Here is a 19,621-nt window from a genome sequence, read left to right as displayed (position 1 = left end):
CCTCCACGCCCTCGCCGCCGGCGCCCGTGCCGAGCCGAGCCGAGCGCCGGCTTTGCTCAGTCTGTTCTCAGAGCCCCCGATCTCCTCCTCGCAGCTCCAGGCGGGGGCGGCTCCAGAGCCGCGAGGCCGGACGCCGCTAGAGGTGCTGCCCCGCAGCCCGGAGGAGGCGGCGGCCCGGGGGTGGGTGAGCGGGCACCCCGATCGCCCCCTTCTTTCCGCCGGAGTTGAATCTCTGCTGCCGTGTCCAGGTGCTGGGCTTCCGGACAGACACGGACCCTCCATCCCTCCCCGCGGCCGCCTTGTCATGCTGCCCAAAGTGGAGACGGAAGCGCTGGGACTCGCTCGATCGCATGGGGAACAGGGGCAGATGCCGGAAAACATGCAAGGTAAGGAGCCCCGGCGCCGGCCGCGCTCCCGCCGCTCCTCCCTCGGGCTGCCGCCTGCCGCGGGCGCGGGCGCGGGGCGCCTGCGGGCCAGCCCCCTCCCCAGATACCGGCATAAAAGTTTATGGCTCTTGAACAATGCGGGGCGGAGGTTTCCCCGGCACTGCCTAATTGGCCGCTTCTAATTAAAAAAGGAGAAGCTTCGGATTCTAATGGCTACTGGAGCCTGGCAGCTTCGGGCGGCGAGGTACTTTGGAGTAATCAGATCATTCTAAATGGAGCGCCTCACTGAAAATCCTAGCAGGTTCACGCACCTAGATATCGGTGGGAACTTTAACCAATGCTTTGTGAAGGGAGAGCTCCCTGGAGTCACGACCCCCCCCCCAAAAAAAAAGCTTGTTATTAGAATGGATATGACCACCCCCTATCCAAGCCCAAGTGGTCACCGGCTCGCAACTTCCAAATTTCAGGTAGAACTGAGAAGTCCCCCCTCAACCCCGCCGCCTTCTCCCTGTGACTTGGAGGTGGGGCGCAGCCGTTAGCTTAATGCCCTTGCTTCAGTCCAAGAGCTGGGAATATGGAAATCCCATTTGTTTTGCAGCTCTTGATTGCTAACAAGAAAATAAATAAATCCCCTTGGCTATATTTTCCCCGCATTCCAAAAGAGGAACTCTTGTCTGGCTCGTATTAAGCCCTTCAGAAGTTTATCGCATTCGCCCCGGGCCGGGGAGGGAACAATGCTAGGAAGAGTAACCGGTGCTCTTCCATCCTCGCCCCTTCCCGCGCGCGGATGTGCGGGCCGCCGGGCCTGTGATCCCGGGACGCTTCCTGCCATCCCCTTGCGCGAACTTGAAAGGGCCGGAGTCGCTGGGAGCAGAGTTCAGGGCTGGTGCATGCGGCCGCGCGGGGCAGGCGACTCGCTCGGGGCGCTTGGGCCTGAAGGCCGGCAGTCTCCCAGCTCCAGGACCAGAAGAGGGCGGTGGGAGGGGGTGCGCCATGCTTCGGGGGTTCAGTTACCCGCTCTCAGTAATCCTGGGGTGTCTCTAAGTTTCCGGAGAGGTCTCCAGGGCTGAATCCCCAGATTCTAACTTATTCGGAGTTGGGGGGGTGGGGGGAAGACCGGTTGGCCCAGAGTGTTGTTCCCGCCAGAAAACTTGGATTCCACGAAGTAAAGGGTGCGGGTGCGGGGCCAGTGGCGTGGGGAAGTCCAGCCTGGGTCACTCCGCGAGCTGGGGTGTAGGCCTAATCTTTTGGGGTTCCAGGTGAGGCTGTAGGGTCGGAAAGGAAAGTGAGTGCTTCTGGTTCTACTGCGGACTTGGGAAAACACTCTGGGAGACCCTGGCCTAAGGAATAGGGGGAGCAGAAAGAGTTCGTTTGCGAAGTAGAGAGGATACAATAGTAATATTTCCTTTGAAAAGTTCAAGAGAGACGCACTTGACCCGACCTGCCGCTGCCCGCAGAATGGAGCGTTACTTTTCTCTTGTGCGCTGGGTTGAGGATGTACTTGGCGTCTCTCTCAGTCTCGAGTTCGAAAGCTGCACCGGGAGTGGCCTGGACACACCTTCCTCCTGGCCTTTAGGCAAACTAGTAGGGAATAGTTCCTGGGGACAAGGACCCCAGGCTCAGCTCTCACGGTCTGACCGCGGCCAGGGTACACAAGGATTGCCTTCCCCAAAGGGACAACCTAGAAAGAGGACGCAGCAGCGCTAGGAGTCCACCTTTGGGGAACTCTGTGCGCCACCCGTGGCTGACCACTGCCCTGCTGCGCTCTCTCCTTTCTTCAGACCACGGCTGGAGAATGAGGGGGTACTTCTTTGCCCCGACGGATTCGGCTTTTCAGATGTTTAATTCCGCGACCCGGGGTTCCTGGTAGTCGCACAGCGGCCTCTTGTTTTCCTTGTCAGCCCCAGTCTTTGAGTTTCCCAAGAAAGTCTCCATACTTAGTCCTGGTATTTCTAATGCTAGACACCCGAGAAATTTCTCTCTAGGCCCCATCGGTGTGCAATTGGGGTTCACTTTATTACTGGGAAAAAGTGAAAAAGAGCACTTTGGGTTCCAAGTCCACTTTCTCCCATCTTCAAAACATACTTCTAGGCACTAGGCGCAAGTTTTAGGAGAAATGGGACCAGAAAGAAACTTCACATGCCTTTAGTCTTACCCAAAGCTCCAAGTTCCCAAACCAGTGCGCGGGCGAGCGGGTCTCTTAGGGCTGGAACCCCCCAGACCTCCCGGAGCACGCTTCTCTTAGGCCTTAATTGCCTTTTCACCTAGACCAGGAACCTGCCTCTGCTGGAACCTCCTGGCTTGGGATTCCCCCAAACTCTCAGTCACTTTGGTGAAAGCCCCAGCCCCGGGCAACGTGTCTCCGGAAGAGACGCTTCAGCGACTGCAAATGATCCCCCCCCAGGGCCCTTCCCAAAGGCCCTAAGGATCCGTAGAGGGTGGGAGGGGGGGAAAAGAACTTTACTGAAAAACAACTAGTCCTTCGCAAGGAATCCACGCCACTCAGGGGGGACCTGTGGTCGTTGCGATGGAGTCGGGCTCTCTTTCCTTTTCTGTAAACAAATCAGAGGAAACTTCTGCTGGGCCCTCGGTTCCCCATCCCCCGCGCCCCGCCCCCTGCAAACGCCACTGATTAACTTAAAACAAACTCTGCGGGGTGTTTGCGCGCCGCACTGCAGCCTGAGATTGAGCAAGAGGCGCGAGTCGGTGCGCCCGGTTGTCCCTGAGGGGTGAAGGCGCTGGCCGCGTTGAGCGCACCGCTGCCCGCCTTCGCTCCACCGCGCCCGGCGCTCGGGGACTTGGCCGGGTTTGGACGCGGAGTCCCCGGGGAGGGATCCGATCAGGTAATTCCTGCGCTGTTCAGCCTCCCATCTCTCAGAGGCCACGACGTCCTGGCGGGGCTGCGTCCCGGGGAAGTCGGTCACCCGATCCCAGCGGTGAGCCGAGCGCGTCGCCGCGGCCAGATTTCTGTTTAACTTGAACAGGGCGCTCTCGAGGTGTTTATGTTTTGCAGTGATGATCGGAAACATGTGAAGTTCATTAAGGGGTTTCAATAGTTTGCGACGAAACTAAACCCTGATGTGTGTCTTTCCCCCCCCCCGCTTTTCTGCTTTTATTTCGCCCGGGCGTCCTCTGTTAGGGTTCCTCCTCCCCTTTTTCTTCTTTTCCCTTCTTTTTATTTTCACAGATTGTGTTTCAAATGCGAGGCGATGAAACTATCCAGAACAGGAGTCCTGTCAATACGCAATCGAGGGTTTCGATTAATTTCGCGTTAATGAGCGCTGGGAGCCCGCAGGCTGGGGTTAAAAGTGGAGCAGGTTTTCTCTGGCTGCAATCGGTGTCATTCTATTTACAAAGGCGTCATCGCAACAAAGTTACTTCAAGTTTCACCGGCTTGGGAGGGATGGGTGCGATTATTTTCCTTCCTTAGGCAAAAGTGACTTTGGGATCTTTGCAAGCAGTTTAAGAGAAAATTTTAGCTGCTACTTTCTACAACTTCTGTTTTGCAGAATTATGAGACTTGTGCTCAACAGTGGTCAGTTTAAAATTTTAACCAAAAGGAGTTAGGATTCTTTCTAAACTATATATGGATACAGATTGAAGTGCATGCTTACTGATGCTAAGAGATGTTGAGATGTTTGTACTTTGCTTAGAAATAGTTCTGTTCAGTACTAGGGGTGCGGAAGGATTTTTATTTTATCATTTACCTGGTTCTGTTTGTCCACCAATCACTAAAGTGCTTTTCACTGTAGGATTAAAACCAGGGTCCTGAATTAATTGGATATGTGTATACATTTCTCTTCTTTCAGTGTCTCAGTTTAAAATGGTGAATTACTCCTATGATGAAGATCTTGAAGAGCTGTGTCCAGTGTGTGGAGATAAAGTGTCTGGGTACCATTATGGGCTTCTCACCTGTGAAAGTTGCAAGGTTTGCTCACATGTTGCTATCTGAAAAATATAATAGCCAGAGCCAAAACAAGCCATTGAACTGCCTCCCCTCCTTCCCCAAGCTAAATTTGGTCTGTCTTTTTTAGACTCAATTTAAAAATGAGGTGAGGAAGAGTTAGTCCTAGGGAAGTGATTCTTAGAAATATGTGTCTGATTTAGTTCGAAGGAAAAATAAATTTACGCTGTTTAGAAAACTTTACCAGTCTCATGGCTTAAAAATATTTTACTGTACTGTGATGATGTAGCTGTGGAAAACTTCCATTTCTAACAGTCTTAAATATTGATTTTACTTGACTTATGTATATTTAAAGCATCCTTGTTCCTGAGAGAGAACATGACATATTATTTCCCAAATACATTTTAACTTCACAGTATTCTGTGCTACAGATCTAAACATTTCTTATCTACACACAGAAAAGTCTAAATTCCAAATGCATTATTTCATCCTGATATATCCCAAATATCATTTGGGGATTTCCCCCCCCCCAAGGGAATTTATATACTAAAGAAAGATCCAGAAACAAGGTCTGTTCATTATATATTGATTTTCATAAATACATTGTCATCCATTTAAATGAAAGGATGTTTAGTATGTAAAACATACTATATTATCACTAATCCTACCACTTTTTGAGCTATCAATTTATCTTAGGCCTTTATGTTTCCAGTAAATTCAATATTGGCTATTTGAAAGTATTTTCTTAAGTAGAAAACTGAGGACAGTTAGTTAAACCATGCTCGTAAAGTCCCTTCAGCCTTTTTTAACAAAAGAAAATTGTTTCTCTTTATAGCTTATAGGATATACATAAAGAACACCATCTTGGTAAAGTTACTATTGTAAAGCTATCGTTACTGCAAATTCTAACACTGATCAGTTATTTTTAAGTGAAATATAAGGAAAATCTAGACAATTTGTGTTCTGAATTTCAGCTCTGTGAAGTATATCGATTCCTTTTAAATTAGTTTCACTTCTTTTTTTCCCTTTTGACAGTTTCTATATTTGAATGAGTTCCAGTGGAATTATGAGCATTTCCCCCTTTTACTCTTTAAATCCTTTTGCTTTTAACTATCCAGTGTTGACATTTGTAAAAGATCTGAGGTGCTTTGTTAGTCAGTTTTTCCACTGGCATGTTGCAATGGTTTGTCACTGAAATTGTATCAGACTCCTAAAACACAATGCAAAACTCCCAGTCTCTAACTGGAATGTGACGGTTAATAGGAAAACAGATTTAAAAATAAAAAATTACTATTCAACACATAATTCCTACCCCCCACACCCCCACTGATGGAACAAAATTATGTGTTGCCAAATCTCCCCAAGATTTGATGTAATTCTTCAGGAATATATCTCTGAGGCCAGAAAAATCTCCACCATGGCCTGGCACTGCTGTTGGAGGGTTAATCTTCCTGAATGTAAAACAAACCACAGAACCACACAGGGACTCAGATGGTGTAATGAAAAAGCATTGGCTGGTGATTTCCTTAAAATGAAATAAGCAAAGAGATGGGTGTTGGAGTCATAATACATTTCACTGTTTTCTCTGCCTTGCAGGGATTTTTTAAGCGGACAGTACAAAATAATAAAAGGTACACATGTATAGAAAACCAGAACTGCCAGATTGACAAGACCCAGAGAAAGCGTTGCCCATATTGTCGATTTCAAAAATGTCTAAGTGTTGGAATGAAGCTAGAAGGTAAGACTCTGCTAAAGAACTTTGCCTGTTGAGACCATCCAAGGACAGGGGCTTTAGAACGTTAAGCTGATAATAGGCTGACATGGTTTCACCAAGTTTGGGGTCTTTTAAAATATAATTGTCAGGTGTGTAAGAGATACCAATCTTTTTGTCTGTGGAGTCAGCCTCATTAAAACTCTGGTAAAATCCACCAATGAAAAAATGTTCAAACCCGAGTGGTTCTCCCCCTCCCTCTCCTTGCTTTTGTAGTTCAGTAAATGCAGTGGGCACTGTGTAAGTCAGGTCAGCTGATAAAAGGCTAAAGGGAGTCAACCAAGAAGAAAGAAATTCGCTTGCAAAAATAAAGACATTTTTAAAAGCCTTCCAGTTTTCAAATCAGGGTAACCTAGACAAATTTTAATTCAGTCTTAATTTTTTTTTATAATAGGCATAATAACTGTGAAAATCAGTGACATTTCATTTCATGATTCTTGAGCAAGGGCTGAAGCCTTTAATTGGGAAAAAGAATTTCTCACAGACAGCATAGGTTTTGATAGTGTGGGAAGCACAGTCCTCCCTCTTTTTTTTTTTTTTTAACCATAACTGAATCTGCAATAGAAATTTGGGAAGCAGGAAATGTGAAATATAATGAGTTATTAAATCAATAGCAAGAGTCTGAGACAAAAGTGAGCAGTTCCTCAAAGGCTGTGCTAAGCTCTATATGGGAAGAAGGGCAGAAGCTGCACTTACCATGTATAGATTGGCAGGCAGTAAAGTTAATATGTGACTGCTGTAAATAATTTGTAGTTCCTGGACTGTTCTGGTGTGTTGCTGTTTTCCACCCTCTGACCTACTGACTTTCCACTGATTAAATACGCTGCAGATAAAGTAATAACAAGGGATACAGATCACTGGGAGTCCCAGATCCATGGGTGCATATTATTTGATGAGTGCGGTACAGGCTGTTTTTATCTGGAGTTTTTCTGTGATAGGAATCTCAGGCTTTTGATGGAAGTGCTCTAGAAAATACACATAAAGCTGAAGACTTGCTAACAGATTTCTTCTAAACAGAAATAACCACTTTGGTTGCCAGGAATACTGTTAAGTTGGTATTGCTTTTAAGAGCTCAAGAAAAGAAGTCACTGGTGCTTATCAATTTCTTAATCCTTCAGCATTTTACTATTTCCTAAACAGTGAACTCTTATAGTAGGTAGGTGGATATGAACTATAGTGTAAGTCTGAGAAGATGAAAACTAAAGGTTTTTATTTCATATGTAATTTATCTGCAAATATATTTACAAATATGTACGTGTGTATATGAATGACAAAAGAAAAACATTGGCTTTCTTTACCTTTAAAGAGTTTTTTAATTGTAAGCCACTTGTGTTATATACTTGCATCTTGGCAGTGAACTTGAATTCAGTCTAATATCATCCTGATTAAAAAAAATTATGATCTTGAACAATATTCTAGCTGCTTAGCATTTAAAATAAATTCTCAATGCTGTACTAAGCCTAAAATTGAAAAAGAAACCCTATAATATGACCTCTAGCAATTTTAACATATCACAAGCTGATAGAGCTTGCTAGTCTTCTTACCACTGGCCACTTAAGAACTTCATGGAAGAAACCTCTGAATTAACGTGTGGGCAGGGAGTCTGACTCCATTGGGCACTGTAGTGGAGAACTCCTTTGACAGCCTCTGAAATGCATTTACTTCCATCATGTCGTGTTCTGTGTAATTTAAAAGCAATACCTGGTGGTTGATCAGTGCACATTGGTCAAGTCCAAGTGAAAAGAATATTTCAGGAAGAGCATGAACCCTACCCTTTTACAACAAAGTACCAAAATGGCCTTGAGGGAGGAAGATGTCCTAAGGATAAGGTTCACAGTTTAATCCAGAAATATACTTCTTCTTAGATATATTTTCTTTTAGGTAGTTTGAGTTTCCATAAAGCAAAATTGCATAATAACTAGCAAACTAGAAACAAATATTCTTTCTTATATGAAAGCCTAATGCTCTCTTCTTTGCAATAGAGATATTTACTCTGTGCAGCAAAAAAAAAAAAGACATGATTTCTTCAGCCAAAGGGTTAAAGTGTCTCTGCATATCCAAAATCTTTTTCTGATGATAAAACACATTTACAGGAAATAATTCATTAATAAGAAGGACATGGCTTTCTCGTTTGAAATCATTGTGGGCTGTTGTAATGAAAACAACTGCACACACACCACTTCTTGTCAGTTTTCCACATTTCTAATCATTGTTTTGATCTGGAGAATGCTAATAATCTGCATCTTGCTCATACTCTGACTTCCTTTTCTCTTTCTCCCAACAGCGGTAAGAGCTGACCGAATGCGTGGAGGAAGGAATAAGTTTGGGCCAATGTATAAGAGAGACAGGGCCCTGAAGCAGCAGAAAAAAGCCCTCATCCGAGCCAATGGACTTAAGCTAGAAGCCATGTCTCAGGTGATCCAGGCAATGCCCTCTGATCTGAGCATCTCCTCTGCCATCCAGAACATCCACTCTGCCTCCAAAGGCCTACCTCTGAACCATGCTGCCTTGCCGCCTACAGACTATGACAGAAGTCCCTTTGTCACATCCCCTATTAGCATGACAATGCCACCTCATGGCAGCCTGCAAGGTTACCAAACATATGGCCACTTTCCCAGCAGGGCCATCAAGTCCGAGTACCCAGACCCCTACACCAGCTCTCCCGAGTCCCTCATGGGCTATTCCTACATGGATAGTTACCAGACAAGCTCCCCAGCAAGCATCCCACATCTGATCCTGGAACTTTTGAAGTGTGAGCCAGATGAGCCTCAAGTCCAGGGCAAAATCATGGCCTATCTGCAGCAGGAACAGGCCAACCGGAGCAAGCACGAAAAGCTAAGCACATTTGGGCTTATGTGCAAAATGGCTGACCAAACCCTCTTCTCCATTGTTGAGTGGGCCAGGAGTAGTATTTTCTTCAGAGAACTGAAGGTATGTTACCAGCTATTACAACTTACAATGTCAGTATTCCCTGCAAGAAAGACCCATCCATGTTCCCAGCGACGGAGCTTTTGGTGCAGAAATACCTTTGGATTATTTAGTTTTTCATACTATCTAAGAGTTGAGGTAGTTTATGACCTTGGTCTTGGGACCAGACTGTTGTGTTTGATGTTATGTGAATTTTAATCTTGGAGAATGATATTTAACTGAAATTATAGAAAACTTTGTATTTTTTCCTGAATAATAGAAGGTGCCTGTATTTATGCTCTTAAGCTCAGGTGGTTTATGGTTAGAAACTAGTGTGCTACCTGAGATTATCAGTTAAAGAATGATGTTGTAAAGTAGTCATTTTGTAGATTCTTTTCAAAGGAGGAAAATGCCAACATTGAGTTGTGTTTAGGCTCTAGAGAATGCAAATGATACCACTGGCTAGTAGTATTAAATAGGTATTTACTGCCTGTTTACCCTGGCATTGGGTTGGTAAAGCCTTTGTTTTCAGAGCAGATTCCGATAGGATATTTGCTGTCATTGAAAGGGGAATGGGCAAAGGGTGAGTGTTAGCCTGCTCAGATTCGGTCTTGGTTTTTATAATCTATGTCTGCTGTTGATTTTAATGCATCAGTAGTATAAAAATTGTGCCTACTTGTAGAGGAAGGTTTTCTACTGAACTACATAATTATTCTACTTCCTGAAACGCAACACTAAATTAGTGTGGAAACATTATTGAGATGTTTTTGGAATCTAAAAATGGCTATTAAACCACATTTGGTAGTCGGTGGGTTCATTCTCTCTTTTAAAGATGAAAAGTGAATCGGGTTTGATTTCTATGTGCATCAATTACAGACTTGATGTCTCTCAGGGAGGGGAACGTGCGGCTACTAAATACCTATGCCTTCTGATCGGTCACCTTGGATAGGTGGAGGAGATTTTAAAGCCTCCCAAAAGAAGGGGGGGGGGAAGAATAAAGCATAGTTTTAATTGAAAAGATTGCTGTTAAAAATGGTCTCTGTGGATGGACTAGGAAATAGAAAAGTGATGTCCAAATGAAAAATAGAATCTTTCATAGTAGCCTGTGATTGAAATGTGGAGACAAAAAAGTTAACTGAGCCAAATATATAGAGTACCAGCCCAGTTCTTGATGTCAATGCCTTCCCTCCCCACCCCCCCCACCTTTACATTTAAACCAGTCTGAAGCCCGAGATAGGCTGTAGAAGGCAAGTGGAGTGCATTGAATTTGCACTGTCAGGTCAAATGTTTTGTGATAACCAGGGAATAAGTTGGAGATTGAGAAATTAAAGTGATAATTTTATTTCATTTCCTCTTAAAAAAAAAAAAGACTGATTGTAGATTGAAAAGTCAGAGGTAAGGAAATGAGGAAGTAAAATGAGCCTATTTGAATTGTGTCCTTGTCACTTGATAATTATATCTTCATGACAGGTTGTCATCTCTCTGAACCTTGGCTTTCTCGTACGTGGATTCTGCATCTAGTGTTGGTAGCAGTAGAAACCTGCATATAGTGTTAGTAGAGATAGATTGGAAAGAAATATGATACCTATGTTGAAGCTCTTTTGCAAGAAATAAATACGAATATTTGGGCAATACACTTAGAATTGGGGATCTGCCATATACAAGATGCTCGAGAAATTAGTCATTATTTACACTTGTTTTTTGAAAATGTGCACAATTATTACAGAATGCTACCTTCAATTCAGAGAAAGAAGTGCTGTTGTACTCTCCTAAGTTTAACACTGCAAGGCAGTATCACCATACAGGTTGTGAACCCAGCCCAAGGCCACTCCTCCAGTTTGTTCTGACTCCTGGTAACCCTCCACCAACTTTCTGAGGCTGCAGATATTTACAGGAGGAAAGCACCCATCTTTCTCCCATATAGCAGCTGGTGGGTTTAAGCCACTGATCTAACATGCAATACATTATGCTGCCAGGGAGCCTTGGCTCTCCATGAGTTATAGAATAGTAAAAGTGTGTGATAATCAGCAATATGTAGCTGATATTAATTGGGACCTCAACTTTTCAGACAGTAAGGTGAGTGCTGAGTGTCAGATTAATACAAAATTGAATAGACAAAAATATTTCCTCTCTAGAAGTAGGAAATAAATCTTCACAAGACCATTGAAGAAAAGTAAGGATATGAAGTAAAAATCCACTAGGAAAACAGAAGTGTCTATGACTTACACGTAACACCAGGGAACATGGTGTGAACATAGCTAGCTACAGGTAGAACTTCAAGCACTCTGGGAGGACAACTTGGTCAAGTATTCTTCCCCCTATTACTGCTAAATTCTACCCAAAATTCTTTTATCTGGTACGAGGCTTCATATTTGGCTAAAAGACAAATACTTCTGGAAATGAAACACAATGTAGTACTTGTATTCTCTTTACTGTGTTTATCAGCCTTTGATGAAAATAAGATTTGAAAAAGGAAAGAGAAAGAAAATAACCAAACAAGGACAACTTTTGAGGAGTGAGAGACCCTCCCAGAGGAGAATGGGCAAATGCCTCTGTTGGCAGTCTGCCTTGGGATATGGTTGTCCTGGAGTGAGTCAATGTCAATACTTCTCAGGGACCAAAACCCAGAATACAGAATAACTTGGGGAGGGTTTTAGATCTACTGTTTTGAAGTGACAATTCGCATTAGCATCCTTTTTCTTGTCCTTTATAAATTTAATTTGTTGAAAAAATAGAGCAAGTCAATAGGAGCCAGCAATGGGGCACGTTCACCACAGTGCATTTCTCCAGGCCAGTGACTTTCACAGATGTGGCCATTCTGACCATGACTTTTTGTAAGAAATATACTTTGGGACTGGGTATATTGTACACATCTTTCTCTCGGTCTTCCACATGTGTACATACATGCACACACCCACACCCCTCCTCTGAGCCAAACTAACACAGTGTCTAACACCTACCTACTTGACATACATGCTTGTATTTTTTATTCCTTTTTTCCTTATTATTGTTTATCACTGATTGCTGTTGCATCACTTCTGATACATGATCCCATGTGTGGAGACCAGAACTAGGTTTTCAAGGCTGTGATCTTTTGGGAGTCGGACTTTGAGTGCCAGATTTATTGTTGTCTGAGGCACCTCTAAATGGGTTCGAACTGCCAACCTTTCAACCAGTTATTGGATGCTTAACCATTTGAGGCATCCAAGGAGTCTAATGTACTTAATATTTTTAAAAATTCTTATAATGACCTTCCTTTTTAAAAAAAAAATAAAATTTTTATTCTAAACTGGTTTGCTTACAAAGTTCACACACATTGTTTTTCCCACTGGATCTCTCCCATTTCCTTTACCCACCCCTCACTCCACCCACCAAATTGCATGACCCTATGATTACCACCCTGCACACCTTCACCCATCCACTCCTACCCTCTCCCACTTGGATCCTCATACACGTTTTACTAGTTATTTTTCTATTTCTACAATAATGATTTATACAGTATTTGCCTTTATGGGGCTGAGTTAGTTCACTTAGCATAATGCTCTCCAATCCTTCCCAAGTTAGGTTGTAATTTTCAAAAATCATTGTTCCTGCATGCTATATAGTACTCCATTGTGCGAATGTACCACAATTTCTCAATCTACTCTATTGTGGTTGGACATTGGGACTGTTTCCATGTTCTTGCAATGGTGAATAATGCTGCCATGAACATTGATGTACAAATCTCCATTTGTGCCTCATTTCTCATTTGCTCAGGGTATATTGCAAGAAAATAGCTGGGTCATATGGAATGTCTATGTTCAACTTTCTGAGGAAATGCCAAACTGCTTTCCAGAGTGGTTTTAGCATTTTACAATCCTACCAACAATGTATAAGAGTTCCTATCTCACCACATCTTCTCCAACATTTTTACTTACTGTCTTGTTAAACTTTGCCACTGTCACTAGGGGTAAGATGGTATCTCCTTGTAGTTTTGATTTGCATCTCTCTTATTGCCAATAATTTTGAGCATTTCTTTATGTGGCCATGATCTTTTTAAATTGGTTGACTGTGGTCCAAAGAAGCATTGCTCTAAGGACAATTTTGCAGGCTTTTTCTCCATGGGGAGTTGCCTGCCTGCCTGCCACCACAAGAACCACTCCTAAAAATATCCCCTACCTCCTGGCTGTCCATCTCACCTCACCCCTGGAACCACTGAAACCTCTAGCCCCAGACCTCATGCTGTCTTTCCTAGGGAGGTTTTTATTTTTAAATAACATTTGAAAGTATGCATGTTCTCATTTTATACTTGTATCATTTCGTTGTCAACTGGATAATAAATTATGTATCAAGTAATGTTGCACTTTTGGGGCTGACCACTTAGACCACTATAACTCCAAGATGCAAAGCCACGGTCTTTGCTAAGGAAATTTACATTTTGCTAATGATTCCTTGTTAACGCTCTGAGAACAATTTAAACTTTCTACCATGTATGATGGGACAGTATGTAGATTTCTGTATCATTTAACGGGAAAGGAGGGTCAGAGGCACTTTGGGACAGTTATTTTGCTTTTCTACATACCAACATGGTATAATATGTTCTATAAAGTAATTGCTGAGTAAGAAGGACATTTCAACACATAAACCCTCAGCTTCTGCAACAGTGCATGCACACACACACACACACACACACACACACACACACACACACACGACCTCCAAACAAAATGCACTGCTGTAGGGTTGCTTTCTTACGATGACTCCCCATCAGAGTTTCCAAGGCTGTGAACCTTTATGGGAAGAGATTGTACAGTGGCTAGTGGATTCAAAAACACTGACCTTTCTGTCTGCAATCCAGTCCATGTCATATCATACACAAGGGCTTCTTTTACAATATACACAATGCAGCCCACCAGCAAACAGAGCAGCAGACAAAACAAAACAACAAACAAACAACCCTCAAAAATTAAAAAAAAACACACACACACACCAACTTAAACTTCAAAGCTAAAAGAGGAAAAGGAAATTGAGGGCATGTGTGAGTGAGTTACTTTATTTTTCTGTATACCTATAAAGTACAAATCTTGTCTCATATCTAAAACATTGACCAAAGATAGGTACAATTCATATTCAGAAATTAGTCAGAACAATGTACACACATGAGAAGATTTTTGTCACCTAGAAACCAGAATTTTCAGAACTAGGGCACACATAGAGATCATTTAGCTCCATCATCTTAATATATATAGTGTTGCAAAAGTCTGCTATCAAGAATTGCTTCAAAGTACCAAGAAGAAATGATGTCCATTTGATGCATAAGGTGTCTTTTCAATCAGTTGCTATGAATCTGAGAGCTGGATCATGAATAAGAAGGATGGAAGAAAAATGGATACCTTTGAGTTGTGATGTTAGAGAAGAATACTGAATATCCCTTGAACTGCCAAAAGAACAGACAAGTATGTCTTGGTAAAAGTACAGCCAGAATGTTCCTTGGAGGCAAAGATGAGGAAGCTCTGTCTCATATACTTAAGGTATGTTGGGTTCTGTCGAGTCAAGTACAACTCATAGTGACCCTATGAACAACAGATCTATACCCCATCCTATCCTGCCCCATCCTCACACTTCCTGAAACACTAGAGCCCACTGAGGCAATCACTGTGTCAGCCCACTTGATTGAAGGTCTTCCTCTCCTTCGCCGACCCTCCACCTTTCCCAGCATCATGTCCATCTCCAAGGAATAGCCCCTTATAGCAACATGCCCAAAGTATGTTAGTCGAAGCCTCATCCTTACTCCAAAGAGCACTTGGTCTACACCTTCTCCAAGACATATTTGTTTGTTCTCTTGGCCATCCATGGGCTGTTCAGTGCTCTTCTCCAACACCACAACTCAAAGGCATCAATCCTTAATAACTTGGAGAGGTCCCTAACAGCAGACTTTCCCAGTGCAATGTGTCTTCATATTTCCTAACTGCTGGTTGTTGTTGTTTGATGCCGTCAAGTCGTAGACGACTCATAGCGACCCTATGAACCAACAGCCTGAGCACTGTTTGTACATAGAGTTTGCGGAGGCAAGCCATTTCGGAAGTGGATGCCTCTCCTGCTTCAAGGAACTGCTAGTACCAAGAGTTTTAATTGTGGATCCAAGTAAGTGAAGTTGTTGATAGTTTCAATCTCCTCTCCATCCATCATGATGTTACCTTTTGGTCCAGTGGTAAGAATCTTTGTTTTCTTGACATTTGAGATGCAATCCATACCAAAGGCCATATTCTTTGATTTTCTGCAACAAGTGCTTCAAGTCCTTCTCACTTTCAGGAAGCAAGGTTGTGTCATCTGCATAACACAGGTTATTGATAAGTCTCCCTCTGATCCTGATGCCACATTCCTCTTCACAGAGTCCAGCTTCTCAGTTAATTTGGTCAGCATATAGATTGCATAGGTGTGGAGAGAATACAGGGCATGTTTTTGGAAAGGGCTGTCATATTAAAAAAGGTGGAAGGTCAGTGAAGGGGAGGAAGACTCCCAGTGAGATGGATTGAGACAGTGACTGCTCAAAGGGTTCAAGGTTGTTGGAGATTTTCACATCTATTATTGTTCTTCATATGGTTATTATGAGACCTACTCAATGCCATGGCACATAACAATAGCAATCTTAAATAAGGTGCAAAAGGTTTACACTCAAGTACTAAATTAAAGATTGGAGACTTACACCCACCTGGTGGTACTGAAGAAAACCCTATGGGTTGGTTCTCCTCTGTAATATATGACGACTGTCATGAGACTAAATCAGCTCTATAACAGATAGTTTGGTTTTGGACTTTCTTCTCATTTATATGAAGACAGAGAGGCAAAGTAGGGAGAGTTACTTAGCTGAGATTGTACAGCTACAGATGGCAGAACTGGGACTGGTAACTCATGTTCTAAGAAGTCCTTGCAGCCTCCCTCTCCACACCCTAGTGCTTGTATGCAAACACATTCACATGCAGCATAATCTTTGACTCCAGAAATACAGAGCTTTGCTAATGAGGGTAAAGCAAATCTCTAGGTTATCACAAGTCCATTACTACCTTCCAGTTATCAAATCACTAATAATCGGACAGAAAGATTTTCCCAGGGCCCAGACAATCCCCGGGAGTGACAGAGTCACTTTAGAAAGCTAGGATAATTCCTTCAAGCCACTGAGGTATATATAGTTCAGTGCAGTGAACTCACCAGTCTGCACCAAGCTTATGCTTCCTGAGAATCTTGGTTCAGTGACAGCATCTGGCTTGCACTCTGGAGCTGCAATCACTAACTACCATTTATCCTGTGCTCCCCTTGATGCTAACTGAGTTCAGCATGGATTATGTTTTATTATATCTGCGAAGATATGGACAGAAAGAAATTACACCAGGATTGCAGCCAGGTGATTTAGATGAGCTACTAATTAGAAAAGTGTTACAAATGTTTGTTGCCGGAGAAAGGGACTATGGTCAGTGAGATTTGGAGGAAGAAGTTTTTTTTCTTTCTGAGAAAATGTCTTGGACTCTGTGTCGCTTCAACTAAAAGATGGCTTATAATATATAATTATGATTTTCCTCGTGCTTTTGGGGAAAGCGCAAATTCAAGACTGATGAAAGAGCTGTGCTTGTAAGTTGAGAGGATTGTTTCCCCTCCCCCTCCTTTTGTTATTTCTCTTTCACCTGCATCTTGGACACAAGTGAGAAAATTATTCCCACTTGGTTTAACAACTAATGAATCTGGAGGATCTAGTTGATCTTCTCGTGAGAACAGATGTCTTAAGACAATTCTTAGAATAGATGCCTGAAAACTTTTTGAGAAATGATTCTGATACATGTTGGAATTAAAAAAAAAAGAATCTAAATTAATCTTGACTGAAACACGTCACTAGCATATTTCCATGCAAAGTAGGGCTCAGAAAGACCCAGGGAGTTCAAAGGAATTAGCTACACCAATGCCAGTTTTCAGTGTAGTTTTCTCTACAGGGGGGCTCTGTGTGTATGTGTTGGTAGTGTTTTATTTTTTTTTTTTTATTTTCTCTGATGCACTGTTCTGTGTGGGTATGTATATATCATTTATTTGGTGCATTAAAGAAGCTTTCTGAGATTTATTTATTTTAACATTTTAAATTTGAACCCTTTCTCCAAATCCTGTCCTCATCTCACCTTTCCCAACCTAACGGTAGGGAACCTCAACTGAGATTGTATTAAATTTGTCCCAGTTTTAATCTGTATTCTTCAGTTTGACTTGTTATGTGCTACTGAACTGATTCTGACTCAGGGAGATCCCACCTGATAGAATATAACTACCCTCATGGGGTTGTCTTGGCTGTGATCTTTATGGAAGGAGCCCTAATAGTTTAATGTGTAGTGAATCAACTACTAAACAAAAGGTCAACAGTTCAAATCCATGAGGTGCTCTTTAGGAGAAAGATGGTCAGTGTTCTCCCATAAAGATTTACAGCCTTGGAAATTCATTGGAGGTTTCGCTGAGTCGGAACCAACTCTTCGGCAGTAATTCTGAGCTTTGAATCTTTATGGAAGCAGATGACCAAGTATTTTCTCTGTGCAACTGTTGAGTGAATTTGAATCATAAATCTTTGAGTTCGCAGATAAGTATCATAATGTTCTTTTCAGTCGACCTTTTGTATTCTGTTTCTAGGAGAAAGATAGAGGGGGGGAAAACACATGTAGAGAGACAGAGACAGAGAGTGTGTACAAGATAGAGAGAGAGTGCAAGAAATAACCTGCATATTGACTCTCCAGGTTCACCTGCATCACTGCCCGTTTCTTTTGCATCAGAATTGGATTCAGGAGTCCTGAGTCCAGTTTCAGAACGACTTGCTTATGTGTTATCCAGACCAACAGCCAGTTACTTGTCTTAACTTTGTTCCTATTTGTGGATACAAAATATCTACGCCTGAAAGGAAATGTTGGAATGAAAACAAGCTTGGCCATGATGACCAGTCAAGAGGGCAGAAATGTTTCCATCAGAACACATATTAAACCGTCTCTAGCTTGTCTCTTACTCATTGCTAAGGTATCAAGATAAACGCATCTACCCTACATAGGCTTACAAGGAAATGAGAAAACAGGCTTTCTATCCAGTAGAGGTGAGGTGAACAAGGTGTTTTCCTTGGGTAGATCATAGGAGAGCATCAGTGTCACTGAATTTGATGGAATGGTTCCCCAGGGCTCTGTTCCATGCTAAAATACTGCACTTGACATTTTCTGGACAGATCTGTGACAAGCTTCCGCTCTAGCGTGGATGTTAAGAATGTCTGTCTAGCCTTACCTGTTTATGCATGAGTTAATGTATACATGTCTGTTACTGATTAAGTAATCCATTATCTTTGACTTTCTAGTGGGTGGGGAAGCTGTTTGAATCCACCAGGTGCTCTGAGGGAGTTGTTGTTATGGCCCACTAAGTTGAGTAGCACTCATAGCAACTCTACGAACAGCCGATCTAAACCCTGTCCTAGCCAGTGCCAACATCATCATCATCTCTAACATATTTGAGCCTGTTGCTGCAGTCATCATGTCAGTCCATCTCAATGAGGGTCTTCCTCTCCTTTGCTGTCCCTCCTTCCCAAACATGATGTCTTTTTATAAGAAATAGCCCCTTCTAACAATATGTTCAAAGTAAGTGAGACAAAGCTTCTAAGGAGTGCTCTAAAGAAAGTTGGGCAATGTCCTGTGTGGTGTGTTGTTGTTGTTGTTGTTACGTGCCATTGAGTCACCTGTGACTCATAGCAACCCTATGCACACTAGTTCTGAATGCTGTGTTATCCTGAGCCAATCTCACTGTCTCTGACATATCTGCTCCTATTACCCCAGTTACTATATTTATCCATCTTAGTCAGGGTCTTCCTCTTCTACATTGTCCCTCCACCCTTCCAAGTCCTTCTCCTAGGATTGGTCCCTCCTGGCAACATGCCCAAAGTATGTGAGATGGAGCTTCAGAATCCTTGCCTCCAAGGAGCAACTTGGTTTCACCCTCTCCACGACAGACTTGTTTGTTCTTTTGGCAGTCCATGGTATATTCAGTACTCTTCTCCAGCACCACAACTCAAAGGTATCAATTCTTCTTTTGTCATCCTTATTTATTGTCTAGCCCTTTGATGTGTACCAAGTTATTGCGAAGACCATGTCCTCTACAAATCCACTGGAATGTCAGCCATTAACTAGTTCTGACTTGATAGCATATAACAACAATGCCACCAATAACAACAACAGCATTCTTTGGCTAGATCAGCTCTTCTTGGTCACTAGTGGTTTATGCATTGGCTGGTTCTTTGGTAAACAGCTAAAAGTACCCACTTCCCTGCATGGCACGGGCCTGTTCACCTTCTGTGGTCTTTGCAATGATGTTCTGGAAGTGTACCCTGATCAGAGCAAGCCCCTGTCATGAAGTCTATGAGGACTCACAGTAACTCTGTAGGATGACAGAGTGGAACTCCACTGTGTTCTCAAGTGCTTAACTTTTTTGTACTGAAGCTGCTCGGTTTGGGGGTAGGGTTTGAACTGTTGACCTTGGGACAAGCAGCCAATCCTTTCAGCCTTGAAAGTACACCAGCACGTTGAAGTTACAATGCATTTGTGCATTAGTTGCTAATGTTTACTCAGAAATAATCTATATGTCATGAAATTACTTTTTTTCAGTGTATAGTCAAATAAG

The 19,621-nt window shown here is 42.8% G+C and overlaps 1 protein-coding gene across 3 annotated transcripts in view; it reads left to right on the top strand.

Moving 5' to 3' along the window:
• NR5A2 (nuclear receptor subfamily 5, group A, member 2) overlaps positions 1-19,621 on the top strand; it is a 217,881-nt gene that overhangs the window by 11,134 nt on the left and 187,126 nt on the right. The window contains exons 2-5 of one of the 3 annotated variants that reach the window (XM_006892094.1): positions 249-386; positions 4,196-4,314; positions 5,887-6,028; positions 8,346-8,992. In XM_006892094.1, coding sequence (XP_006892156.1) covers positions 249-386; positions 4,196-4,314; positions 5,887-6,028; positions 8,346-8,992 — 1,046 coding nt within the window. Of the gene's footprint in view, positions 1-248; positions 387-3,266; positions 3,383-4,195; positions 4,315-5,886; positions 6,029-8,345; positions 8,993-19,621 lie in introns of those variants that run through there. The other 2 variants (XM_006892095.1, XM_006892096.1) reach the window with 2 other exon arrangements.

The sequence above is a fragment of the Elephantulus edwardii genome, unplaced genomic scaffold, assembly GCF_000299155.1.
Source record: "Elephantulus edwardii isolate Elephantulus edwardi_28Jun2011 unplaced genomic scaffold, EleEdw1.0 scaffold00110, whole genome shotgun sequence".
NCBI lineage: Eukaryota > Metazoa > Chordata > Mammalia > Macroscelidea > Macroscelididae > Elephantulus > Elephantulus edwardii.
This window is presented reverse-complemented; position numbering and strand designations above follow the sequence as displayed.